This window comes from Syngnathus scovelli, chromosome 1 (assembly GCF_024217435.2).
Source record: "Syngnathus scovelli strain Florida chromosome 1, RoL_Ssco_1.2, whole genome shotgun sequence".
NCBI lineage: Eukaryota > Metazoa > Chordata > Actinopteri > Syngnathiformes > Syngnathidae > Syngnathus > Syngnathus scovelli.
This window is the reverse complement of record NC_090847.1, coordinates 12,895,312-12,922,119: the sequence shown is the minus strand read 5'-3', so window position 1 is coordinate 12,922,119 and position 26,808 is coordinate 12,895,312. Positions and strand designations below refer to the sequence as shown.

Here is a 26,808-nt window from a genome sequence, read left to right as displayed (position 1 = left end):
AGTCAGGTGTCGCGCTTCTATCGCGCGAGCGGCGACGCCCGCCCCGCTTCCCTTGCGCATCTTCTTCGCTGAGACACTTTTATTTTAATATCTCATGTACACGCGTGGATGTGGAAACGCACACTGGAGACTGCTGGCATTGCGTGTACTCTCTTCCGCCCGTAGTTGCAATCTCGATCCCCTTGTGGACGTGAAGCCTATGTACATCAGTGGACGTCTGTTTCAAATTCAGGTGAGCGTAGCCGCTGTGATGCTTGACAACTTGTTTGTGGACGCCGTATTGGTTTTTAGCTGCTAGCGGGCGCCGGTTTATAGTTGCCAAGGGAGGCTGCAGTTGGGGGCTCGCATAGCCGCCAAAGAGTGAACTTGACATGGACAGCCTATCAAATGCACACCGTTGCACCCTGGAGCTGCTGTTGTCCCGAGGCGGAAGAATCATGCTTGATGATGTTTCATTTTTAATATCCTGTCTGTCTACCGCTCTTTTCCTCGTCCACTTCCTGTGCGGTGCAGTGCAGTCATGCCACCCCCACGCATAGCGAGGGCACCATAAGACATGACGAGGTTCACGCAAAGGATTGCATGCATTTCATCAAAAGGAGACCTTGCAGGCTGCAACTGCAAGGACAGCCGACCTGTATAAAGGCTGTTTGGTTGATGCTGCAATTGCTGCAGACTCATGCATGTGTCTCCATGGGGTGTGGTTGATGTCAGCGACAGACTTTAATCCCCTAGTTTCACTGCCTTTCTGTCCTTTGCTATAGGAAGCCATTGAAAGAATGCATTTCATATCCTTGATATACATTTCAAGGTTTGTTTCCTAGTACCGCTTGTCCGTACTAGTAAAATGATCAAAGTTGTCCTGCTCATAAGGACAAGGAGCATTTGAGTATGTGAACCTTGAGATGGATATCAAGAATACAGGTGGAATAAAATCAATATATTTGTGTTGTCCATCTTGGGTCCATGTACATGTAGTAGTATGCTCTTATTGTGCAATAGGAGAATGAATGTTTCTTTCAGGTAATGTTTTTTTCCCCATGACTAGTGATACTTTTGGCTTACTAGTATGAGTACCTATAGTATAGTTACCTACTGAACTGCACTAGGAATATTACTAAGAACCTGCTTGAGCCTACGAGCACAAAATGTCCACTAGTTATTTTTCCTTACAAGTAAAATGTAGTTAGCATGCCAAAGTTGTCATACTACAAGTAGGCACTTTGTCATCATTGAACGCACCAGCAGAATGACTAGGGTAGACTAGTAGAATTTCAGTTTCTACACACTAACAGGAAAATTTGGCATTCTTGTAGCATGATGTTAAATGCTCTAACAGGCTTTATAGAAAGTGCGCCAAATTAATGCTTGATACCCATCTTAAGGTCCAGGTACGAGTATGGTCAAGTAATCCAACAAAAAATGAGTGCAAAACATTACTAGTTAAACACAGTCACTCTACTAGTGAGCCCCATTGTTCTACTAATGGACTGAACTGTCTCATTTGTGAGGTCAAACAGTAAGACCTTAAGATGTCCAAATTGCTTTGCATACTCTGAAATGCCTGGAGTCAGCCTGTCGTAGTGCTCCGGAGTGTTAGAACCTAGCCTAGCAGACAGTTAACATGTGCTCCACATCCATTTCCTGCTCAGGGCAATGCACTTGTTCTATCTGATCTGACAGCAAAGGCCACAATGAGCTAGGACGTGATTTTAGAAAGCAGCAGTGTCTAATTTTTGATATCATAGTTATGATTATGATGAGGAGACCTGTTGTAAGACGCAGATTCAGGCTGTCACTATTGAATATAGAATCAATTGTTCTATCAATTATCCCATCCATCCATCCATCCATCCATCCATCCATCCATCCATCCATCCATCCATCCATCCATCCATCCATCCATCCATCCATCCATCCATCCATCCATCCATCCATCCATCCATCCATCCATCCATCCATCCATCCATCCATCCATCCATCCATTCATTCATTATTTAGTAATTAAACAACTAAACAACAGTTAAGCAGGATTGATGGTGATTGACTTCTTTTAAAAATGAGATTATCATTAAAGTGAGTTTTTCATTGAGTTTAACAGTGGCTAATACTCAGAAGTTCCACTGTATACCTGCATAGGCTAAATGCAGACGTGATAAAAAATATTGATATTTCATTTTCTTTGATTGCAACCACACAGCTGAATAAGAGATACTTTGTGTTTACATCTTTAGGTTCACTTGTCATTGAGGTCACCGACATGCATCTTTCTCCTGGTAGAGTACTTTTAGACCTCATGCTCCACGAGCGTTGCACTCAGCTGTAGTACAGACTCTCAATGGGATTCAAATCATGTCTTTGGAATATCGCTGCATCAGTGTGTGTGTTCGTGTGTGTTTGTATATATGTGTGTGCACGAGTGCGTGTGTGTAGCTGGGTGGCTCTCTACTGGAGAGAGGCCAGACCTGTTCTGGCAGTCTCCACTATGCTGATAGGATTACAGTGACAACGCGTGTTCATGTGTGTCATGCTTGTAAGGAACGTGCAATATAAACAGGACTTCATCCTTGTCTATTATACACACCTCCCTATTGATTATATGACTCATTCAAACAATTTTCAGTTTTATCATTTTTATTATTTATTATTTTTATCAATTATCAAGATGATCATTTTAGCATTTTATATTTATACCTTATTATAATATACAATATAAAGATGTGATACACAGTACATTGTTCTTTGATTTGCAGCAAAATATGTATTAGGTTATTTGTCTGCATGTGCCACCCCTGCACTCGGTTAGTAATGAAGTCAGTGAGGGCTGAGTGTGCATAGTGGAGGTTGAAACAATGGTGACCTGAGTTGTTCAAATATGAAAGTATATATAAAAAAGAAAAACAAATGCCTTTAAGATTATTTTGTTGAAAAATCTAGTCTTTTCTGTTTTTCTGACCTTTACTTAGCAACATAGTGGTGCCTGGTACTATTTGTATTATTATTATGTCATCAGTATTCCGCAGAAGAAGTTAAATGATTTCAGTCAGCATAAGAAGGGTGCATTTTATCCATTCTGAATCCTGAGCTTGCCCTTTTCTGTGAGCAACTGATTACATTTAAAGGCTTTCTGGCTCTTCGTATTCTGGATAAGGTAATTGAAGCTTTGTGATGCTGCACTTTTTGTTTGTTTCCATGAACGTTGGATGTTTTTGTGGTGTGCCCCTATAAAATGTTCCAGTTTGCCTCATAACATTCCTGGATGTCCTTAAACCTCAACATTGTCAGTGTAAGCCTCTGGCTGTCATCTAGGCAGCATGTGGCTCTAGAAGTCTTTGATAAAGACCCTTGTTTTTTTAGTTTTGTGGTTTCCAACTTGAAAAAAATGTGAAAATGATACGTATTCTAGGATGGAAATCTGTGCCTCTTCCCCAATGTAGATTAAGCAGTGTTACCATCTGGCAGTCATTTCAACTAGCGTACCCTCTCTTTGCAGTTATTAGCAGTTTCCCCTGCACATGCTTGTAAGTCACATCTAACGAATCACTGTAAGTACTTTTAATGAGGATTAGTGCACAGAGCCGCTTCTGGTGCTGGAGTGAATGTGTGTTGCGCACCGATAATTCGCTGTAAAGATTCAAAGAATGTGCACTTGTGTCGTTGCCCGCTGTGTGACTGAATGAACGAACGCTCCACATCTCTGTGAACAAGCGTGAGATCCCCGGTTGTCTCTGCTTGCCTCTATTTGCCATGGCAGCGTGTGGGGGTCGCCGGAGATGCTTGAAGGTTTGTTTCTCTGCAGGCTTTTTCCACGTCTCTCTATTATTGATTTAAGGCATAACCTTTGTCTGTCTTGCTTCCATCTTGTATTGCTTGCCAAGGTTTGACCGTGCATACAGCGTGTGTAGACTTTCTCGCCCTCTAGCATCAGCACATTTTTGCCTCTCAGTCAACCTCAGCTCAGAGATTTGACAAGATAACAGCGCTTGGATGATTGGTCCTTAGATTTGCGCCCCGTGTTCTGTTTGTTTAAGAGTTTCACATCCAATCCGAAACTGTTTCGGCGAGTCACCCCCTGCTGTGAGAGCAAAGGACTTTGAAGGAGCAAGGGTTTCCGCGGCAACTGTTGCAGCCATCTGTTTGTGTTGTGCTCATGTTTGGCAATGCCAACATAGCTTAAAGATGGCGCCGCGTGTGGTTGTAAATGCTCACTTAGCTTAGATTTTTTTGCAAGGAAGGTATTAGAGAAGTCCACATTCAGCTTGGCAAGTCGACTGTTCTCATTAACATCCTGGAATCAACTTGGAATTGCCTCTGACTTTTCAACACCTTCTTAGACTGTCCTACTTGGTGATTTGCTTTATCAATTATTTATATGACTTTTACTCCAGATGAATTATTTCTCAACATTTGAGTCAAAGGTAACATTTTACATTAGAACAATCTCACGCAGTACTCAGTACTGTAAAACTTTGGCCTGTTTTGTGGAACACTGAAGTGTTAAGTTGCATGAATAGGCCAACAGGTGGGAAAGACGAGGTTAATTCTTTCTTCTGCCATTGAATGGAAGTAGCCTGACACTATAGGTCATGGGCATAGATACAGTAGATGAACAAAAATTCATTCTTTTCAGTTGGAAATGAACAAACCAACAAATCATCCATCCATCCATTTTCTGAACCGCTTAGTCCCCACGGGGGTCGCGGGCGTGCTGGAGCCTATCCCAGCCGTCATCGGGCAGTAGGCGGGGGACACCCTGAACTGGTTGCCAGCCAATCGCAGGGCACACAGAGACAGACAACCAATCGCACTCACACTCACACCTAGGGACAATTTGGAGTCTTCAATCGGCCTACCAAGCATGTTTTTGGAATGTGGGAGGAAACCGGAGTGCCCGGAGAAAACCCACGCGGGCCCGGGGAGAACATGCAAACTCCACACAGGGAGGGCCGGAGGTGGAATCGAACCCGCACCCTCCTAACTGTGAGGCGGACGTGCTACCCAGTGCGCCACCGAGCCGCCACCAACAAATCATTACATTGTAATTAACTAAGCATACGGAAATCAAAAAAACAATATGCATGCATGGTTAAAGGTGCAGCAAGTTCAAATTTCACAGTACAGCTCAGCTCACTTCTTAATCAGTTGTAATGCCTATAGTCCATGAAAGGGCCTTGTGGGGTAGCTTACTAGTACTTCAAGTATCTAAATCTTAATGTTTGGGGACTTTTTCCACTGCACTGGTAGGCAGATGTGTTTGTGGGGAGGAAACAAATAGGGTATATTACGTCCACCCATGATAGAAGATAAAAAACCAAGTAAATTAGGTCACCTAAATAGAAATGGTACAAATAAACTGCTCCTCTGCAAAAGCCTTTTTGAAATGTACACCAGGTACTATTTGAGTATCAGTACATCCTTTTAGTGAATTTAAATGCTTTTGGATTTACATTTTACCAACTTCTTACTTTAGTGCATATGAGTAGGTTAACTTACTGATAATATTATAATGCTTGTCTTTTTTGTGTTTTGTTTGCTCTTCAATAGACTCTCTTCCTCTGCATCCCCCTGCAATGATGTAGAGTCGCTGTAAAGATTATCATCATCATCGTCGTTGTCAGCAGCAGCAGCAGCAGCATCTGATTCTCTTCCGCTATTACAGCACGCCTGCCTCTCCATGTCTTCCCCGATTGGTTGGAAGTACTATGTTGTCCGCCACACCCCTCGTGGCCCCGCCCCTTAAGAACATTTGAGAAATTATAGGGGATGGCTGACCCGGTTCAGGCCACCAACGAGGAGCTTAGGAGCAAAATGATGGACATCCAGATTGAGCTGCAGCAGGAGCGTGGCAAGGTACGGAAGCACAGAGATGAATATTGAAAGGTTTTGGAATAAATATCATTGACTGGCAACTAGTCTAGTATTTGGTCTGCCTTTTGCCCAAAGTCAGATGGCTAGATGTTTAAATGATCTTTTATTAGATATTGCATGAACAATACTGTATGAATTCTTCTCTTGGCCACACAGAAGAAACCCAAATTATAAGGAAGTTCATCCTCGGAAACGAATACCAAGATGATACTGACAGAGCATAATAACATAATTTCTTTTCCTCATTACTGCTCATAAAATCAGAAGCTTAAGTCATTATTGACTGTTTGAGTTATTGTAATTGTGCAATAATGGTATTCTTTTGCACCCCATTTTATAGCCACACTGTCTCAAACCTTGCCTTTGCTTTGCAATATGAAAACGTATTGGTGAGTTTTCTTTTAAGAATACTCACCAAAATTTAATGGGTTCGTCATTACAAGGATTTGTAAAGTCGCAAAAAAGGGATAACTTTATACTAAATGCTGTCAACGGTGAGATGGAATTATTAAAAAGTGAATCGACTACAATTTTATTTCTGACATGGGAGAAAATATAATGGCTCAAAGGGCAATTATAATATATTCCACATTTATACTGATTCTCACAGAATGTAAACTAGTACATTGGCCGTATCTTCACAAATTTAGTGAATAATGGGCTTGTACTTTTTTCATAATCTTGCTAAAAAAATAACATTTGAATGTTTTTTTAAGCCAAAATTAATATTTTGAAGTTGCCAAGTCAGATCCAATTGAGATGTTGTGGTTTGACTTAGGCACAGTTTATACTCGGAAAAACACCTATATGATGTAATTTAAAATACTTCTGCAAAGATCCAGCCAAAATTCCTCCACAGCAATGTGAAAGACATGACACTAGTAGTCATTGCAAAACCTTCAAATCAGTTATTGCTGCCAAGGGTGGCACAACCACTTATTAGGTTCCGGGGGCAATTACTCTTTTATGTAGGGTCAGAAAAGTTAATAACTGAATAATCTTTAAGAAACTGCATTTTATATTAACTTAGGTTGTCTTGTGACATATTCAAATTGATGTTATGATCTGAAAGATTCAAGTGTGATAAATATGGAAATGCAAATAGCTTTTGCTGGGTCTGTATTGTGTACTAATGTTGTGGTGTATCTAGAATAATGGCTGACAGACTACGTTTGTTCTTTAGGTGTGTAAGCTGCGTGAGCGGCTCCAGGAGCAGCGTCAGGCTCGGGAGCTGGAGCAGCACAAGCATGCTGTGGCGCTCACTGATCTGCGCGCCAAACTCCATGAGGAGAAGCTCCGCGAGACCGCAGCCGCACGCGAAGCTCTGGCACGGCAGCATGAAGCGGAGCTGGCTAGAACTATTAAGATCCGCGACAATGAAGTACAGAGGCTCCAGGGACTTGTGCACGCCCTGAGAGACGGAGCCGCCGACAAGCTCAAAAATGCTCTTCTCGGCGAGGCCCGAGAAGAGGCCAGGAGAGCCTTTGATGGAGAGAGGCTAAAGCTACAACAAGAGGTACATTTCAGCACGTATACATGGCTACAAGTGCTCAGCTTTGTTGATGAGGAATGTGGCTTTCTATGCGTGCAATAAAAACAGGATGCTGCATGGAAAAGCCTGTTGCCAAGCTATTGTTTCACAGGTCGCCTTCCCAGAGAAACTATGCATGACAAAACATCAGTCAAATTGACCTGCTCTTTACAAATTTGTGACTCTTGACCTCCCTTTTAGATTCAGGAATTAAAGGCAGCCAAGAAGCAGGCTGACGAGGCCCTGGCCACTGCATTGCAAGCTGATAAAGCCAAAGCAGCTGATCTGAGGACAGCTTACCAGCAGCACCAGGATGAAGTGCACCGCATCAAACGTGACTGTGAGAAAGACATCCGACGACTGGTAAGGCCACAGTTGGCTGGAAAAAATAATAAAACTGCAATCGCTTGACAAATGCAACATGATAGTTTAATTTTTGTTGGAACATCACCAGTTGATGCTCTCTTTACCAACCAGCATCTGTTTTCCTGGTTCTGATTCAATTCAGGGCTTATCTCACTGATGAAGGTCAGAGGCCAAGTATTGCTGTCTGCCATGCTTTTGATTTTGCATCACTGTGTGGACTGTGTGGTTATATTCAGTCACAAAAGCTGCTGTGTCTCATTAACACAATAATATAGTCTTTGGTATAGAAAACATGTGTGGAAAAAGAATGGTTGAAGTTGTTGAGCCTTAATGTTCTTTTTTTAACAAATTAAAAATTCTGATTTTATTGAAGCTTATCATTCTGACTGATGAATATAAATCATTACCCTTTTCCTTCCCATCTTCTCCCATAGATGGATGAGCTCAAGGCCAAGGACCGTGTGGCATGTGCCTTGGAGAGAGAGCTGGGGATGCAGGCTGGCTATGCCCAGAAGCTCCAGCTCCAGAAGGAAGCCCTGGATGAGCAACTGGTTCACGTACGGGAGGCTGAAAGACACAACCATGGCAGCCCCAAGAGAGAGGTGGTGCCTGGCCTTGGGGACAACTCAGACCTCCTCAACAACCAGGTACCAACTCAATTCACATGTCCTTCAGGCAGTATTTGAAAGGGATGCATCTGTGCGACATTTCTAGTACCACAACTATACAAAGACTAAGTCTTGGTGACAGCTCTCATCTTCTATTTGGTCACGTCCTCCTTCCCGTGAACCTTCACCTGCCTGTCTGCCTGCATGCATGTTTTCCCCTTGTTCAGTTTTTGTACTCCTCCTCCTCCTCCCCTCTACCCCCTGCCTCCCAGGAGACAGAGGAGCGTGACACTAGGAGGTTCCAGCTGAAGATAGCAGAGCTCCACTCCATCATCAGGAAGCTGGAGGACAGAAATGCACTGCTGGCTGATGAGAGGAATGAACTTGTGAGGACTACTCATTCACATAGAGCCATTCTTAATACTCATACAGACACAGTGAGAGCAAAAAAAAAAAAAAAAGACAAACGGCTGACAATTAGGAATGAAGTACCAGTTTCAACATTTTATCTTGTGCTATGCATTTTGGAACACGCATGTCGTTGAGAGAACAACCATGAGTGTGTGTTTCGTTTCTGTTCACTTTCCAGCTGAAAAGAGTTCGAGAGGCAGAGAGCCAGATGAAGCCCATGTTTGAAAAGAACAAACGTCTGTCCAAGAAGAATGATGATGTCCTGCAAACATTGCAGCGAATGGAGGAGAAACTGAAAAACTTGAGTCGAGAGAACGCTGAGATGGTTAGAATCAAATTTGCCTTTTTTCCCCTCATTAGAAAAGATGAATTGGATGTTTATGCAACTGAATGGATCGTTATTTTTTTTGCCCTTAACAGGCGAAAGTTTGTAAGTTTTTTTGTGGTACATTTAGGGCACATAGATGGCCTCTAGTGGGCATTTTAGGAAACACATGAACTATTTGGTGAGCTTTCATTTTGCTGCCGTTTGCCTCTCTTAGAAAGAAAAAGCTTCCCGTCCTCCATTGCAGCACCAGACCCATCAAAACCAACTAAAGCGCCCCAGTTCCCTGACAGACTTAAGCCACGCCCACGAGGAGCAGGAAGTAGAGTTTCTCAAACTCCAGATTGCAGAACAACGCAGTATCATTGATGAACTCACGCAGGTCCACTTTTTTTTCTTTTTTACATAAATGAATAACCTGTTATCAAACCAAACCAAATATGTTTTTTTGATTTAAAGTAACAAATCAAAAAATTTTTAGATTTATTCGGCGAGCTCCGACTGTACAAGTGCAAACGACATGGCTTGAAAATGAACTCATATGTTCAACTACATGTTTGCCTTTAGGAACGTGAGCGTTTGGTGATGGGCAAAAAGACGAGGCGAAAACCTCTCAAACTAACCAAAGTAAGTACAGGCTGTCGATCAAGTCACCTCATCTGTGCCTACACCCGAGTACTGCTGTGTGCGTCTGTGTTTGCTTAATTGGGCTCAAGAGACATGATGACAATGCAAGCGTGTCATGTTTAAGAGTCAGAGCAAAATTATATACACTGAAAGTCTTTTTTGACATATTTGTTGTTGTCTTTAGTGTTAATACAGACTGGATGAATAAATGAGTGTTAACAAGTGTGCATGGTTGAGGAGATGAAGATGCTTGACTGGATGAATTGTTGTGATCGCACCCGACATGTTGATGCTAATGCATCGGGGATGTTGCTAGGAGGAGGAGTTAGTTGACGCAAAGGCTGTCCCAAACTCCCACCTGGAAATAATTGCTGCCTTGGCAATGTTTATATGGTATTGGGTGCTGTGACTTGGCTCTTTGACTTTCTTGGAAGAGACATATTTTGACGCAATCTCTAGTAACGTTCTGTGCAGTCTGTTTTTGATCCAATGGCAACATGACGGAGTACTTTCTTCTCATCCTCTACTTCTCCGCCTTTATTTGTCTTTGCGCACTGGTCTGCCTTTATTTCTCCGGTTGCCAGGAGATGACTTATAAACACGATGGTAAGGTCTCACTCTGAGCTTGACAGAACAAACAAAAAAATCCACAGACACAGTGACATAGCCTGATTTTGATAGTTTTTTGAAAGGTCAGCAAAAATAGAAGGGCATTTGTGGTAACATTTTAATGTATTTGATCTTTTTCTTCCATTTTCCTCCCATAGAGGCATGTTGTGGAGACATATTTTGGATTTGATGAGGAATCCGTTGAGTCTGAAACCTCCTCTCTGACCTCCTTTAACACGGACCTCACTGACCGTACGCCAGCCACTCCAGAGGAGGAATTAGAGGAGGTAATGAATTTGCTAAATTTCTTGATATTGCAAGAAATGGGGCTACTCCAGAGAGCTTTTGGTAATGGTGAACTGAGGGGAGATTATCTTTGTCAATTACGCTGAAGTAAATGCTCTTATTTCACAGAGCGTCTCTCGTGAGGAGTCGGAGCTTCGCTTTCGTCAGCTCACCAGAGAATACCAGGCTCTCCAGCGGGCCTATGCCCTCCTTCAAGAGCAGACTGGAGGTTCTCTCGATGCAGAGAGGGAAGCCAGGGTGTGTAATGTCAATTATCTGTTCAGTATATTAAATGTTTGGAATGTGGATGTTTGAAAATCAAAATCTGTGCTTAAGTAAAATGTATTACAAGTATTGTAAGTTAAATAAATGTTTAGACACAGAGTTAGGCAAAGTTAAATACAACTAACATATCCTTAACAAATGTACTGCACGAGATTAAAAAATGTCTAGGCCACTGTAACATTTAATTCAGTGTTTTTTCCCCACACCACAAGAGACAGCTCTTTGAGGGTCACTCATGTACTCAACACCCCAAAATAATCAGAAGATGTATTTTGAGCTCATACCTTTGTATCCTGTTCTAATTGGATCTTCAACTCTTAGACGCGTGAGCAGCTGCAGGCAGAGCTCAGCGGATGCCAGGCCAAGATCGTGGACCTAGAGAAGGTCCTGGTGGAGCGGGGGCAGGTAAAAAAGACAAGAAAGGGCGAGCGCAGCTCTTGGGTTCTTCTCTCACTGGCCCTCCTGCATGTTTGTCTGGCCGCCGTTCTCCTGGGCTGGCGCTATGCCGACCAGGTTTGCCGCATGTTCCTCTGATGTCACTTTTGTGCATGCGTTGTATCACAACTTGGCACCTGCATGCTGTCTGCTAGCCTTCCAGTTGTGGGTTCTCTTTTCTGTCAGTGTTGCACCCTGGAAAATTATTGGTTATAATTTTGAGTTGAATTATATTTTTGTCTTAATCGAAAGACTGCTTTTAGACATTTTAGTACTTGCAAAAAGTAAGACTGCTTTTATATGTTATTTCAAAACCAAAAGCATGTATAGTAAAGTTTTGGTTGTAATGTTGATGATTTTAGTGTGGACCTTTCATTTTGAATGAAATTCTCAAAGAACATTATCACAGGATTTTTTTTTTTTTTTTTTTGGGGGGGGGGGGTCATTATGCACTATTAGTAAAAGTCATCTCTTCTGTGTAATCTGTTTTGTGTTGCTGCATGCGTGGATGAGCCAGCTCTGTGTTGTGGTTTGATGCTCTGCTGTATTTCTCCTCCGATTGCCTTCTGTCACTGTAAATATCTTTACAAGTGTGGCTTTATCGGCATGCTTTCCCTCATTACCTGAGTAGAAGTCTTCCTTTCTCTGGATCAATAAACGTTTGCTACTGCCTCTCTGTTCTTTTGTCTTTCTGTCTATGTTGCCTTTGCATGGGTCATTAGGAATCGGAAGCCCCAGCCACTATCTGGGAGCTTTTTCTGATTCCTCTACATAATCTTACTTGGCCCAATTTCTCTGCTTACTCTGCCTGTGAGTGCCATTTATTTCTCATGTTGTCTGGTTGCTGTGGCAGGATTCAAAGTGGGTGGGAGAGAAGCAGCACTTGCTCAGGACGAACCAGGAACTTCACGAAAAGGTAGTTTAAATGCTGCTGTGGCATTTACACTTACCAGCCACGGTATTTTGCGCATCATAATGTAGTAATTGATGAAATGCGTTTGCTCTAGTTCAAGTGCTACATTATATCAGTAATTAAGCATTTACAAAGCTTTGTCTCTTTGCAAAGTATTTCAACAGCATCTTGATTATAATGTAGAATTGGAATGTGTAGTACAGTGCGACAATGTGTTGCTCAATTCCATCTGTCCATCAATCAATTTTTTTGTACATTGGCTGGTGTCTGTGCATATAGGACATCATACGCTGGTGATGAAACCTCACTTTGTACCGGTCCCTTTGTTTATTGTTGCATTGAAGCATTGGGATTGAACCTCTTACATCAGGGGTGTCAAACTCATTTTTTTCGCGGGCCGCATTGTTGTCATAGCTTCTTTCGGAGGGCCATTATGACGGTCAACCCAAATAAATGTATGAACACCTCATATTATATACAGTAAAAGCTGCAAACCAAACTGACAAATAACTTGTTTTCAAATCAGACGAGTAAAAACTGGTCAAATATTTAAAAAAAAAAAGATATTATTAAAAGTGAAGACAATTTGCAATTCTAGTAATGACACATGAATTTGATGCACAATTTGTCTTCGCGGTCCACATAAAATGATGTGGCGGGCTGTATCTGGCCCCCGGGCCTTGAGTTTGACACCTGTGTCTTACATCATTCAGCAGAGACTTGGAACCCTTAACAGGACAGTAGCGAGACCAACATTGGTGTATTTGCTGATATCGGACAGATATTAGTGACGTCATTATTCCCAAGCATTGGGCCGATAATTATCGGTCCCATAGTCATCTGGATTTCTTAGTATTAGGCTTATGCAATACTCTTCTAGACTATTACAAACTGATACCTTTCTGTCAGTGTGGTAGAAGTTTATGAAAATAAGGTAACGTGCTGTACTACTGTTGCATTTTTGTTGTTGTAACATCACTGTACCTGTGCTTCAACTAAACAGTTAAGAATGAATGAAATCTCGACTTGTACATTGAAAACATGACAAAAACACTTAGCAGCCTATACTAATGACCTACTCTTGTGTGCAGATGTGTGCAATGCAGCAGGCGGAGTCGCGGCTGCAGGCCGAGGTTCAGGATGCTCGAGACCAAAACGAGCTGCTGGAATTTCGGGTGCTGGAACTGGAAGTAAGAGAGTGCACCATCGTCAAACTGTCACCAGGAGGCGACAACAACAATCTCAGCTCCAGATATTTACATGCTTACATACAGTGACTCACCAGATTGATTGATGTACCACAGGAAATACTCCACACTTTGAAAGCCATGTTTTGTCCAAGTATGCACCCATGTCTCCTTGTTTTGCATGTCGGTTTTGTGCATCCGGAATATTTGATAAAGGATTGTTATAGACTGACTATAATTTTACTTGAATAAATTTTTTTAAGTGTCACCATCCAAACACCATCTTTGTTCACTTTTTCCTCTCGTTTGTGCATGTTTGTCTTAAATTTTCCTTACATATGTTCCTTGAAGCAGAGGTCAATGGATTATATCAATAATCTCAGATGGTTGGTATATTTCATTGAGAGTAATATTGCTTGTACCAACATTCATTTGTTGAGTGTGCAACTGTTTATGTTCCAGGTATTTTTCACTGAAAGCAGAGAGCCAGATGTCATTGTCAGTTTTGAGTTTCAGCATGCGTTTATACACTCCTTGTTGGTTTTATTTTTTATTTTTATTTTTTTTTGTCCCACCTCCCTCATTTTGGCCTCTCTAGATCATGTTTCAGTATCGTAAGTAAACCCGTCATACAGTCGACATACTATAGTCATAAGGTTCATGATTGTTTTTTTTTTTCCACAACATCACAAACAAAAATATGATGATGTCAATAATGCAATTTTATTATGCAAGTGTTGACCTTGAATGTACATCTGTAGGAAAGAGAGCGAAGGTCTCCGGCCCTCAATCTTCACATGTCTGCATTCCCTGAGAACAGTAGCAGTTCCCTGCAGGTCTATTGCCGCCAGGAGGGAGTCAAGGTCAGCCATACCCACTTAAACATCTACTAAGACCCACTAACGCACTCTAAATGTAACGTCTGGTTTTAATCTGCTCAGGATGTAGTCATTCCCGAACTAATGAAGAAACTGGATATCCTTGGAGATAACGGGGTGTGTGAGCATACTGTTGATTGAAGTGTGCTCCGGGGCTTGACCTTTTATGAATGAGTCATCCTTATTATTTGCCTTTACAGAACCTCCGAAATGAGGAGCAGGTTGCAGTGATCCAAGCTGGCACAGTTATATCTCTGTGTGAAAAGGTGAGAACAGGAAAAGCTGACAATTAAGTGTACTGTATGTACAGTTATTCTATACTGTTTTCATACAATTAAAATGCATTCATCAGCACCCAAGAAACTATTTTCCCTCACACTTCCTTGCTTTCCAGTGGTTAAAACAGGTTGACAACACAGAGGCAGCTCTCACGCAGAAAATGATTGACTTGGAAAACGACAAGGTGAAAAATGGTCCCATTGATTTTACTGGATAGTCTGTAGAATGGTTCTTTTAATTATTAAAAGTTTATTTGGAAGACTTAAGAATACTGCAATACTTAATTTATGAGGGCAAATATAATGCTGAAGGATCTTTAGGACAGATGGTTGAATGAATTATACCTAATTTATACTTTACACATATGTATATGAAATTAATTTGCAGTTGTCGTTTTTTTTTTTTTTGCAACATATTGTGTAAATGGCTCAATCAAACAATCAGTCATTCCGTGGCATTCTACCACAGGAGCTGTTTAGCAAGCAGAAGGGTTTCCTTGAGGAGGAGTTGGACTACAGAAAGCAGGCCTTGGACCAAGCCTACATGGTACGGAACCAGATCAGATATTTACGTGCAGCATATCTTGCATTTAGATTAAACATAGCAGATAGTTGACATTAATATTGAACATTTTCCCTGTTTAAGGTAGTAGTAATTCATTCAGGAATCCAGGGGTGCACCATTTTCATTTCAGCATGAGACATTTGAATGCAACGCTTTCCATGAAGGTTAAATTTATCACAATGTGTTGGGATACTGCATCTTTTACCACTGAATTCAAAATGATTGCAATAGCACAGAATTAGCTTAAGTTTCCTATCTAAGGTAAACAATTGTTTACCCTTTAACACTTTTGACATAAGTCATCCAAATATGAGTGTGACTGTGAGGTTGTACACATTGAAAATCAATAACACTGTTCAACAGCAAACAATTAGATATAGAATGTATTTTGTTGTTATTCATTACAGTTACTGTACATCAAGCATAACAAGTTATGGAAAACTTAGCCATATCTGTCATGATCACATTGGTGTATGTTTGTGTGCCTCATGTTGATTTCTTTCGCATGCCTTTGTGGGTTTTTTCATCTGCATGTGCATGCCGATATGTTTGCGTGCACGTGTGTTTGCGTGTGGCTGGCTGTGCAGAGGATCGAGGAGTTGGAGGCTACGCTGTATAGCGCTCTGCAGCAGGAGCAGCCGTCATGCCAGGCGGTGGCCGAGTCGCTGACAGACAGGCAGAGGGAGGAGCTGAGGCTTGCTGTGGACAAGCTGCGGCGTCACATTCTCCGGCAGAGCCGGCAGTATGACAGTCAGATCTTACAGGAGCGTATGGAGCTCCTACAGCAGGCCCAACAGGTAAGGCTGAAAACAAACTCCAGTGAGGTTACGGCCCTCCCTCAATCTGAACCATGTGACCTCTCAGACCACCAAACGTCTGGTGCTATGAAAAGATGCAGTATCCCTGTGCGTACGCAACCTGTAAATGTGTCCACAGTGAAACGGTGTCACAGAATGACTGCGTCTGTGGGTGTGAGTGTGTTTGTTCCATTGTGATGATCCCCCCCCCCTCCCCTTACAGTGTCGTCCGCCTCCTTCAGCATCTGTCCACTCGACAACTCACACAGTACTTTTACTCTGTTGCTCATCAAACACCACAGCACCTTAGACTTCATTTGAATCACTAACAGCAATCACCCTCCAATCACAAAACACATTAATAATTACCTTCTCATAATTAATCTGATGCATTTTGACTAACATTTAATAAGTCCACAATCAGCAGGTAAAACCTTAGTAAAAGGAGAGTAGCCTGAATGGAAGCGGTATTCACAATAAGAAAAGCAACTTTCACCTAAACTTTTTAAGCCAGCCGTTGAAAATTTGTAACAAAACATGCTAAATGTTAATCTTCATGTCTAATGAGTCATATAAGGTCAAAGGTAACTTCCATGGCTGTCCGATTACTGTATATTAATATTATATATACTGGACTTTGTCTGTTTTACATTATTTCACAGACCAGTGTGGGTTATATTATTTTATTTTTTTACATAAGACTACACACAATTTTTCCTAATAAATAGTTTTTTCATAATTCCATATTGTGAACTCACTCTGGAAAAACGTCAGTGGTTGTTGTGGTCAGTGCTAAAATGTTGACTATCTAACTATACATGTATTTTTGCCATGCAGAGAATTAGAGAACTGGAGGACAGGATCGACTTGCAAAAGAGGCAAATAAAGGAAATAGAAGAAAAGGTATTTCTTATGTCATAGTGAGGCAAACTGTATCGCCTCCAAAAGTACCATCTATTCAACATTTGTTCCTGACAGCTGCTTTTCTTCTCTCTCTTTCCTGACACGTTAATGTGCTCTCCTTTTGTTCTTTTAGTTTTTGTTCCTCTTTTTGTTCTTCTCTTTAGCCTTTATTCTTTGGCCTTAATGAACATGATAGTGGAACCACATCAGGTAGACATATTAATTGTCATATTATTTTTCACCCATGGCCTGTTATTTAAATCATCTTTTTGTTTTCATTTTCAGGAGTTAAGCTGTTGCAGAAGCAAGAAAGGACAAAATGACACAATTGTTTTTTATGCATTTGTAGTACAGCTCATGTTTACGCAATGGCCTTTTTGATAAATGCACTTTTTACAGAAGAAATTATCTGCAAAGACATGAAAAACTATTTATCCACAAGATTTATTTATGAATGACTACAAAATGACTGCTATGCTGATATTTGGACCTGGAACAAAAACATTAACGCTGCTGTCTGACACACACAACTTGGATTTATGGAGAAACACTATGGATCAGAATTCCTTCCAGAGGGGTTAAGAACAACGGGAGGAGAAGATTAAAGTGCAGTGACGGAGGGGGCAGCAAGGTAATGATTCTGGCAAAGTCTCACTTCAGTGGTGTTGCTAAGGAAACAGCAGGGCAACACACGTTTACAAATTCGCTCCAATGAATTTACTGGCTCAAACCCGCATGGAGAAGAGGAAACAGTACAGCGAGGCAAACAAGGTTAATACAGTTTCTTTACACTGAGTATAATTCTTGTGATATTTGGTGATTGTGCTATTTTTGTTTGCCTTTAGCTGCAGTTAGGGATGACTGGTGAAAAAAAATGTGTTAAGCCTAAAAGAGGAGAGTTGGAGTAACTTGATAGCGGTCCTGTCCAACTTGCTAGCAAGCTGTTAACAATATCAATAATAGATGAGTGTAATCAATATCCAAAGATGCACAACTGTCTACATTTCGTGAAGAGAATTTATTTTATGTTGTCTACATGGCATACATACTATTATCCCTTCTTTTACAGGGGAAAAAGATATTAAGGAAACACAAGCAAGCCAAAAGACTGTCACGTGAACCTGCGAGCTCTTGGTATAGAAGTGAAGAGAGTCTGTTACCATGTATACAGCTGGACGCAACTAGGACATGGACGTTATTAAGCGTTTGGCAAAGTCTCTGAGGAAGCTCCCAAGTTCAACCATCCAGTCAGAAGGCAACCTGAGTAACAGGTGAGAGGGGATCTGGTGACGTGGCACACGCACGTGCACACACACGCATACACACGCTGTCTCTTCGTATTTGAATGTTGGCACTCTGCCATTTACATCTCCCGAGGAACTAATGTGTCGGTTTAATTCACAGTCGCGCAATTTACATCTCCCGAGGAACTAATGTGTCGGTTTAATTCACAGTCGCGCAACCAATTTGCTCCCTTTTGCTAAGTACCAAAGGGAAAGGCTGGGGAGTTAGACGACAGACCCACTGACCTTTTCTGTGCCTTTGTGATGGTTAGATCAGAGAGTAAAAGAGTACAGGGAGGAGCCTTCAGCTAGAATCGCCTGGCTGTGACTCTAACCCAGCATGTAATACTCTCAGAGGCTTGGTCAGAAACACTTCACGCTGAGCTAAGAGCTTAGGACCATGGTGAGTCTGAGCTCTGCTTGTGTGTCATTTTCTTCTATTTTTACTGGTAGTTTTAGAATGTGGCAGATAAAATACAACAATCTCTAACATAAGATATTCCGTCCAGACTTGTTGTGACGAAGTGGAACGTGTATGGCGAGAGCGACTGCAGCGTTGTCAGAGGCAGCTGAAGTCCAAAGAGGATGAGATGGGTCGACAGTCCCACTACTTTGATAACTTGAAACACCAACTCCACCACAAGCTTAACCTGGCAAGGGACAGAGAGGAAAGCCTGCAGAGGCGCATTTACACTTTAGAGAAGCAGCTACTGGACATGACTGTGAGTGCGGCCACTGATGTCACAGCATTGAGCGCGGTCCGAATTGCGCCCAAGACCGAAAGTCACTGGCAGGAGCCAGGTGCTAGAGAAGAGTGTGAAGGAGAAGAAGAGAAAAATGAATGCAGAAGGAGGCAATGGCATTCAAACAATGGAGGAGAACAAGATGGAAGGCAGGAAGAGGACGAGGGAACTACTGAAAATAAAAGGAGTACAGACAACAAACAGAACTCAAATGGGGTCAGGTTGCAAAGTTTCATCGTGACCCTGCAGGAGGATCTCAGGGTGCTGCTGGAGAGAGAGGAAAGTGGCATGACAGAACATCGGAGGCTGGTAGAGCAGCTCCAGGAGGCAGAGGAGAACAGCCTTTTCCTATGCTGCAAGGTGGAGGAGATGAAGGTCGAGCTACAACAGCTGAATTTGTCTGAAAGTGTCCTGACTAAGGAGGTGGAAGACCTCAGAGTGGAAAACCACAGACTCAAACACGACCTGAAGGATTCCGCTCAACAAACTCCCAGCCAGTCATCTGCAATCTCTGCTGATGTTTGCTCTGATACCTCTGACGCTAGTACAATTGTACATTGTGCCAAGAGAAGCTCTGAAAAGGTGGGGTTTTTTTTGGGGTACGATTTTCTTTTTCATTACATGGGGGTTGAATGTTGTTATGGACAGTAAATACTTAATTGCCACGTTACATCTGTCCTTTGAGAGTCGCGGTACACCCGTGACTGGTCACCAGCCAATCAGGGCAGACACTGTATAAGCAACCAAGCATTCACACTCGCGCTGGACAACATAGTCAAACAAACATTTATGTTGACAGCTAAGGGCAATTTTGAGTCTTCGCAAAAATGCATGTTTTTGTTATGTACCAATAGTGGAGCAAGCACACTGAGATATATTCCGGATCTGAGTGTGAAGAGTTGTTAGTCTACTGTGTACCATGATTGAGCGGCGCCCAGTGCAGGGGTTCGCCACCTCACCCTAAGTCAATAGGCTCCAGTTCAATGGCAACCCTAAAGAAGACAAACACTATAGGAAGGATGGTTATTTAGAACAAACTTTTTTATTTTTTTTTATTTTATTTAGATCAAAGATTTTCATGTGATCATATTAAAGCAAATATTGCTCCACTAATTCTGTGCTCTTTTTGCCCTCCAAGGTATTGGGCTTGCATGATGCAGTTTCAGTTACCCACCACCTAGCTGCAGCAGCGACCTCCAAGAGTGCCACCAAAGCTCCTGCGATTACTGCCAAACATGGGCCTTTGTATACAGCTGAAAACCACACTCCAAGCATTTTTCCTCACCTGAGCCTCCAAACCCTCAAATTGGCTTCAGAGACCATTGGAGAGTGGGGCTCTCCTGGGGGCTTCAATGTGGAGGACACCCACAGCGAAGAATCTGAAGCCTTGCGGGAGGCATACAGGAGCTTAGGTTTAGGTGAGGACCTTGAGGGTCTCAGAGAGCAATGTGAACACCTGGAGGTCGCCCTTCAGCAATCAAAGCAGCAGCTGCAGGTAATGGCTCAGGAGAATGCACAACTGAAACTACAACTCAGAAACCAAAGAGAGGAGAAGCAAAAGGTATTATAGTGTGATATATTCCATGGATTGATTAAATGAACTGACATAAGTAACCGTGCGGATTTTTTTGTGTTCAGTTTGGCGCAACTTTAACCATTACTGAGGCTGAAGCTTGCCAATCTCCTGGTCAAGATGATGTCACCAACCACAACAGCCTTCTCCACGCCCTCAATCAGGAGAACCGAGCCTTGGCTCTCCGCATTGAGGAGCTGCTGGCTCACATTGAGCTCAATCAGGACGAAATGGAGAGAGAGCAATCTCAACTGAGGGCAAGTATTTTGCGTCTGCAGGAAGACAAAGCCAAGCTGGAGCAGGAGAAGCAAGAACACGGCTGTCTTATCAATGAACTCACCAGAAAAACGGAGGATGATCTCAATACAATCATGGAGCTGCAGCAAAAGTTAGAAGAGCGTGTGGATTGTTGTAAACAAAACCACGTGGGAAGGTTTCCAGAAAACCACCCAGAAGAGAGAGTGGCAATAGAGCAAGACGGAGCACAAAGTCATCTCCTGGTGAAGTCACTTAGTGATCAAGTGAAGCAGCTCAACAAGTCCATCCAGAGCCTAAAAGCTGAGCAAGGGCAGATACATGGCTGTGTGGTAACTCTTAGAAAGGAACATGGGGAAGTCTCTCTGTCAGTCCAAACACAGACTCAGGAGAAACAGCACTTAACTCGGACAATATGGGCACTCAAAGGGGAGAAGGACGGGATCGCTCGCTCTCTGGATGGTCTTAAGCAGGAGCGAGACCAAATAATCAGGGTGCTCAGCGGGCTGAAGGATGTGCAAGTTCGTCTTTCAAAGTCTGTGAGAGATTTGGAGGAAAAGAAAGCAAAGCTCGCCGAGTCTTGTTTGGTCCTTGAAAGAGAAAAAGAAAAACTGTTCGAGTCGCTGTCAGGTGGAAAAGACGAGGTCAAACAAATTGCACAGACAGTGCAAGATTTGGGGCGAGAGAAGGACCAATTAAGTCAGACAGCAAGCAAACAAAGAGATTCTCTTCAAGAGTCAACAGATAAGAATCAACCTCGCCAACATTTACAAGGGGACTATGACAGTCTGCTAAAGTCAATTAGCAGTTTGAAGAACGAAAAAGTAAAAACTGAACATTCAGTCCGATGTTTGAAAGAAGAGGAAGCGCAGATAATGAAATTACTTCAGTTTCGAAGAGAACAAATGAGTGGCCAACAAACTGATCCTCACAGTCAGACGCAATACAACAAGATGGAGACTGAAATAGAAAACAAACAAAATGTTGGAACCACTATACAGGTATGACACGGGAAGACTGCCTTGCATCTAACTATGATAACAGTAATTTATTCTCCCCAAAAATGTTGTTTAATGGATTAACAGGAATATAGTGAGCTGGTGAGAGTTGTTGAAGTTGTCAGAGAAGAACTAAAAATGTCACAGCAAGAACTGGACAAAAGACATGCAGAGGTCAGTTTAAACATTTTTTTTTGCCTTTACACACTTCTATATGACTATTAACTTGTGTTTTTGTGTACATTACATATGGGCAGAACACGGCGCTACAAATGCAGTTGAGTCAGTCGGAAGCCAGGAAGCAAATTGCAGAGAAGCAAGCATCCCAAGCAGGTGATGAGGTTAAGAGGCTGACAGATCTCATCAACCAAACAGATACAATCTGTAAGAAAAATGGATACCTTACCACGCAGGTAATTTCTGATCCTCAATAAGATAATTTCCTTCACAGCGTGTGGTGAACCTGATGCCCTGTCAGGCTCGCTTGGAGTGCAGTATTGTTTTTGGTTATTGAAAAGCATCTCCATTTACAAAGTTCTGTCAGCTGAAACTTGTGGTTGTGTCTGTTGCAGGTCAACGAGTTGCAAAGCAAAATCTCTGTCCTCATCAAGGAAAAGACTGCCACTCTGTCACTGAAGTCACAAATTGAAGACCAATACAACATGCTCACAGCTCAGCTTAAAGCCAAGGTGACCACGTGTTTGCTTTGAAGATTCATATTTGTGTACATTTGACAAAGCTGATGTGCGGCTGACCCCATAGACGGTGGCGCTAGAGGAGCTGAACTTTGAGTATATTACTCTGAAAAAAGAGCGGGACAACAACGATGACCTCAGCGCTCTCATGTCTCTCCGCACACGTTACAATGACGTCAAAGCCAAGGTGGGCAAATGTGTCTCATGACTTTAGTCTCAAACTACTGTCCGATTCAGTGTGCGACATACACGTTATAGTTTTTGCTTTTGTTTGTAGTATGACGCACTGCAGAAAACAAGGAGCCAGTCCAATGTGGATCTAGTAGTTCCCTTAAAGGTGAGGAAAATCGCACGAGGCTTTAACAGAATATGCGTCTGTCGTTACGCGATAGTGACTGACAGATGTATCATGATAGGCCAAGGTTTCCTGCCTGGTGCTAAAATGTCAAGAGAGAAACAACTTATTGGCACAGATGATGAGAGCCTTGCATAGGCACAACATTGTGGATTCCACGCTGACACGGCGGGCTGATGAGCTGCTCAGAGATACGGTACTGCTCGAGTACACTGCTGCATTCGCACCTGGAAGCTTTGCAAAGGAGCAAGAATGTGGGCTCACGCCGGGATTTGTCTCCAAATTCCACAACTACATAAATGGACACACTCGGACCGAATGCAGAGAACAGAAAGGAACAAAACACCCTTCTTTGGAGGAGTCGACGACAAACGTTCCCGATCGCAGTCGTGATGTCCTGTGTACGCCAATTGTGCAAAGGAAGCAAAATGCCAACTCACATGTGCCAAGTATGCAAGCGGACCACCAGGTGCCACCATCAGCTGAACCGCAGAATGCCGAACAAACCTTTGTAAGAAAGCTATGTCTTGTATAACAATATATCTTTGACTCCATCTTGTTGGGAACTTAGGAAAAATGTTTCGTTTCGTCAGTCATAACATTTGATGCTGACCTACGAACTCCATAGACAATTCTAAACACTTTTGGGTGGGTGTCAATTACTCGCCGATTTTTGCTATTTGTATTAAGAAACCAATGACATTTTATTTATTGTTACTCCACTCTGAGAAATAATATTACTGACCATTTTCTTTTAAGAAAATTATAATGTGTTTTCTTTTGTTTTTTACCACACAGCTTTCTCCCTCTGCCACTGGACACCAAAAAAGATCGCTGGATATTAGACCCAAGTCATGCCCTGGTCCATCTAACACGTGCGACTCAACACCTCCACTCTTTTTCGGTGTGAGCAGGAGGCTGAGCAGTCCTGAGAAGATCATCAACCTCCAAGAGCAGCTTCAACAGACTCTGCTGAGTAGCTGTAAGGTAAGTAAGTGGTCAAGCCAGTCGTCATCAGACTGAATTGACAAATATTGTCACTGTATGTCTAATATGTCTGTTTCATTCAAAGGCTGTGGTGGGCGGAGGAAGAGTAGACCATTCCAGAAGAATGTCATTCTCAGCTCCTGCATCCCCAAACCCGTCTTCTCAGAAAAAGTCGCAAAGGCTCTGTGTCCTTGCTCCATCTAGTGGTCCACTCCCTCTCTGCTCTCCAACAAGCATGGCCAAGCACCTTCCACCAGTGACAACCTCAGCAGTCACAAAAACTCAGCCAACAAAACTTTTCAATGCAGTCACCGCGAGATGTGCTGCTAATGTGTCATCCGCACCTCATTTGTTGGTGAATCGTCATTTTAAAGGAGCTATGTCTTCCTCAAGCTCTGTTACCAAGTCATCGGTTAGCACTGCTGCCTCAAGCAAAACCAACTCGACCTCAAGCAGTGACTCCAATGTACCAGCGCCCTTAAAACCGAAAAGCCAATTTTCTCCTGACGTGGCTGATGCTGAACATTCAGCTTCCTCTCCTTTGATGGCCTCTAAAACTCCTGACTCCGGTGTCTTCATGTGTTCTGACACAAATCTCCAAATCACTGCCTCGGACACAACTGCCCCGAGTAAAGCGACTGTCCACAAAGCTGATGTTTTCAGCGGGGTAATAAAACCCAATGGTGCTGATCATCCTGTGTGCGACGGCCTAGAATTCACTACATTCAATTCGCGTTTTTCTCAACACTCTCCCGAGGGATCGTCAAATAAGTTCCACGTTGATCCAGAGCAGATGAGACCTTCAAGACCCAAGCCAGGTAATATGACAATGCACGCAGAAGTAAAATAGAGTGTGCAGAGGGCTATATTTGTTCGGTGTTATGCTGTCGTTGACTGTGCAACGTGTGATCATCCTTGCTAGGCGCCCCAGCAGAGGTGTGCTCTGTGGAGGTCATCAAACAAGTGGGTCACAGTAGCCTCCTGATTGGCTGGGAAAGGCCTCCTCTGGATGAGCTGGGCTGCAGTCATGGCACCTTTGTGTATGGTTACAGGGTAGGCACAATATATTTAATTCTGACAATCAGATTTATCTTATGCAGTTTACACTGAAGTGTGTGCGGGCCCCCATTTGTTTTTTTAATCAAGGGCAGTTTCAGTTGTTATTACCTTTTAAAGTATCGCCGTGCAGGTGTATTTGTCTCTTAGAAGTCAGCTCTCAAATTCTTGTACTTTCAGGTGTTTGTGGATGGGGAATTCTACAAGTCTGTGATGAGCTCAGCATGCACCAAGGTACCTTTATTAAAGTGATGGCTACTGTCTTAGTGTTCTAAATTTTGCTACATCATCACTCTGTGTGTCAAAAACATCTCAGTAACATATAAGTAAATATTTGAACTGTATGTTTTACAGTGTGTCCTGGAAAACGTGGAACTGACTTACCCAGTTGAGATCGGCATCCAAACACTGGGCTCCAATGGGCTGAGATCAAACAGAGTACACACTGTGTATATGCCATCAGCTTTTGCAGGTCACCGCTGAATTGCATCAATTCATTTCAAATACTTCATTTCTGGACAATTTAAAATAAGTTTAAATGTAACTAAATACATCACGATAAAAAATAAGTGTCACAACTAATTAGCACGCAATGGGATATTCTAATTGAAACTTTAGTTAGCTGAACTGAATCAAATTAGAATATTACATAAATATTTAAAATTATCTTCATTTTCCATCCATTTTCTGAACCGTGTAGTCCCCACGGGGGTCGCGGGTGTGCTGGAGCCTATCCCAGCGGTCATCGGGCAGTAGGCGGGGGACACCCTGAACTGGTTGCCAGCCAATCACACAGGGATGAACAACAATCCACACTCGCATGCACACCTAGGGACAATTTGGAGTCTTCAATCGACCTACCAAGCATGTCTTTGGGATGTGGGAGGAAACCAGAGTGCCCGGAGAAAACCCACCCGGGCCCGGGGAGAACATGCAAACTCCACACAGGGAGGGCCGGAGGTAGAATCGAACCCTCACCCTCCTAACTGTGAGGCGGACGTGCTACCCAGTGCGCCACCGAGCTGCCAAAAATTTTAATATAGAAATTAGTCAGAAATTGGCCTTGTTGAATGTGTGGAATATTAGTTTTCCTTTCTGAGGTTTGAACATATACCAATTTATTGAGACTCACCTGTATTAGTTATTGTGGTGTGGAACTACAGAATGACTGTTTTATGGTTTCTCTACCTGCAGCCCTCTAACAGCATCCTCGCATCATAAGGATGATTGTCATCACGAGTGGACCAACTAAGGTCAACTCACCGCCAAGAAACATGCTCTTGACCATCCGTTGAGGATTTTGGGGACTTGTGCTAAACACTGGACCTTTAGGATTCCTGACATGGTTTGCGTAAACGCAGGTGACAGATGTCAGAAAAGTGTCTTTTTGCACGGCAGTGCCACTTACTGGATTTAACATCTTTTACAGCCAATTAGTTAAATCCTCAGAAAATGGATCCGTCCTTGTAAATTCTAAACGTGATCAGCTACCGGGAGATGTTGTTGTCTCCCGCGGATGTTTACACTGTGGTCAACACAGACGGGCATCGTGTGTCTTACTAATTCACAGAAGAGCTCTGCTGCTGCTGCCGCCTCTGGATGCTGTGACGCTCATGATGCATTTTTTTGTTTTCACTCGTAAGAAAGCAACACAATGCATCATGTGCCGCCGACAAGCTTCGACCAGAGGCTCTTACTTTCAAGCCAAATATGAGCTAGGAGGACATTGAACTACAAAGACTGTGTTCTGGTGGATATGAAACAATCTATTTGAGTTTTTCAGCATTTTGCACAGAATCCCGTAGAAAAGATTAATCATGTTTGCCCACTATCTTCTTTGTTTCCTAAAATTGACTTAACATGTTTTTAATATTTCTATACGGGTGTAGAGTAACAACGGTGCAACAAATGTATTTTTCTATAAGTGAATGATAATATTGATTAGCCATTGACACCTCACAGCTGTACAGAGAATAAATGTTTGTCACTCAA

The 26,808-nt window shown here is 42.6% G+C and overlaps 2 protein-coding genes across 11 annotated transcripts; both read left to right on the top strand.

Annotated features, from left to right (window-relative positions):
* On the top strand, positions 1–26,808 carry jakmip1 (janus kinase and microtubule interacting protein 1). Of its 10 annotated transcripts, XM_049754743.2 has the most exons (25): positions 2–232; positions 5,545–5,850; positions 7,052–7,384; positions 7,601–7,762; positions 8,200–8,412; positions 8,646–8,759; positions 8,963–9,109; positions 9,327–9,491; positions 9,677–9,736; positions 10,504–10,632; positions 10,760–10,888; positions 11,237–11,320; positions 12,204–12,266; positions 13,355–13,453; positions 14,212–14,313; positions 14,392–14,445; positions 14,529–14,594; positions 14,723–14,791; positions 15,076–15,153; positions 15,759–15,968; positions 16,806–16,871; positions 17,005–17,081; positions 17,157–17,642; positions 17,941–18,142; positions 18,427–18,557. In XM_049754743.2, exons 2-22 carry the CDS (start codon positions 5,764–5,766, stop codon positions 17,053–17,055), a joined length of 2,481 nt encoding a protein of 826 aa, XP_049610700.1. In that variant the 5' UTR covers positions 2–232; positions 5,545–5,763; the 3' UTR covers positions 17,056–17,081; positions 17,157–17,642; positions 17,941–18,142; positions 18,427–18,557. The 10 variants fall into 10 exon arrangements, with proteins under 10 accessions (XP_049610673.1, XP_049610694.1, XP_049610664.1 ...); XM_049754716.2 differs by lacking the exons at positions 17,005–17,081; positions 18,427–18,557 and adding an exon at positions 20,036–20,184 and having other exon boundaries at positions 1–232; XM_049754737.2 differs by lacking the exon at positions 17,005–17,081 and having other exon boundaries at positions 1–232; positions 5,660–5,850.
* Positions 9,744–10,496, top strand: LOC137840441 (uncharacterized). The gene has a single exon (XM_068651313.1). The coding sequence runs from the start codon at positions 10,234–10,236 to the stop codon at positions 10,357–10,359; it is 126 nt and encodes a 41-aa protein (XP_068507414.1). The 5' UTR covers positions 9,744–10,233; the 3' UTR covers positions 10,360–10,496.

Excerpts from the sequence above, each read along its gene's own strand:
- LOC137840441 (XM_068651313.1), top strand. The coding sequence starts at position 10,234 with ATGACGGAGTACTTTCTTCTCATCCTCTACTTCTCCGCCTTTATTTGT.
- jakmip1 (XM_049754689.2), top strand. Across the intron at positions 20,459-20,535 it reads AAAGAGAGGAGAAGCAAAAG|TTTGGCGCAACTTTAACCAT; the intron begins GTATTATAGTGT and ends TTTTGTGTTCAG. Across the intron at positions 22,137-22,295 it reads ATGGATACCTTACCACGCAG|GTCAACGAGTTGCAAAGCAA; the intron begins GTAATTTCTGAT and ends TGTCTGTTGCAG.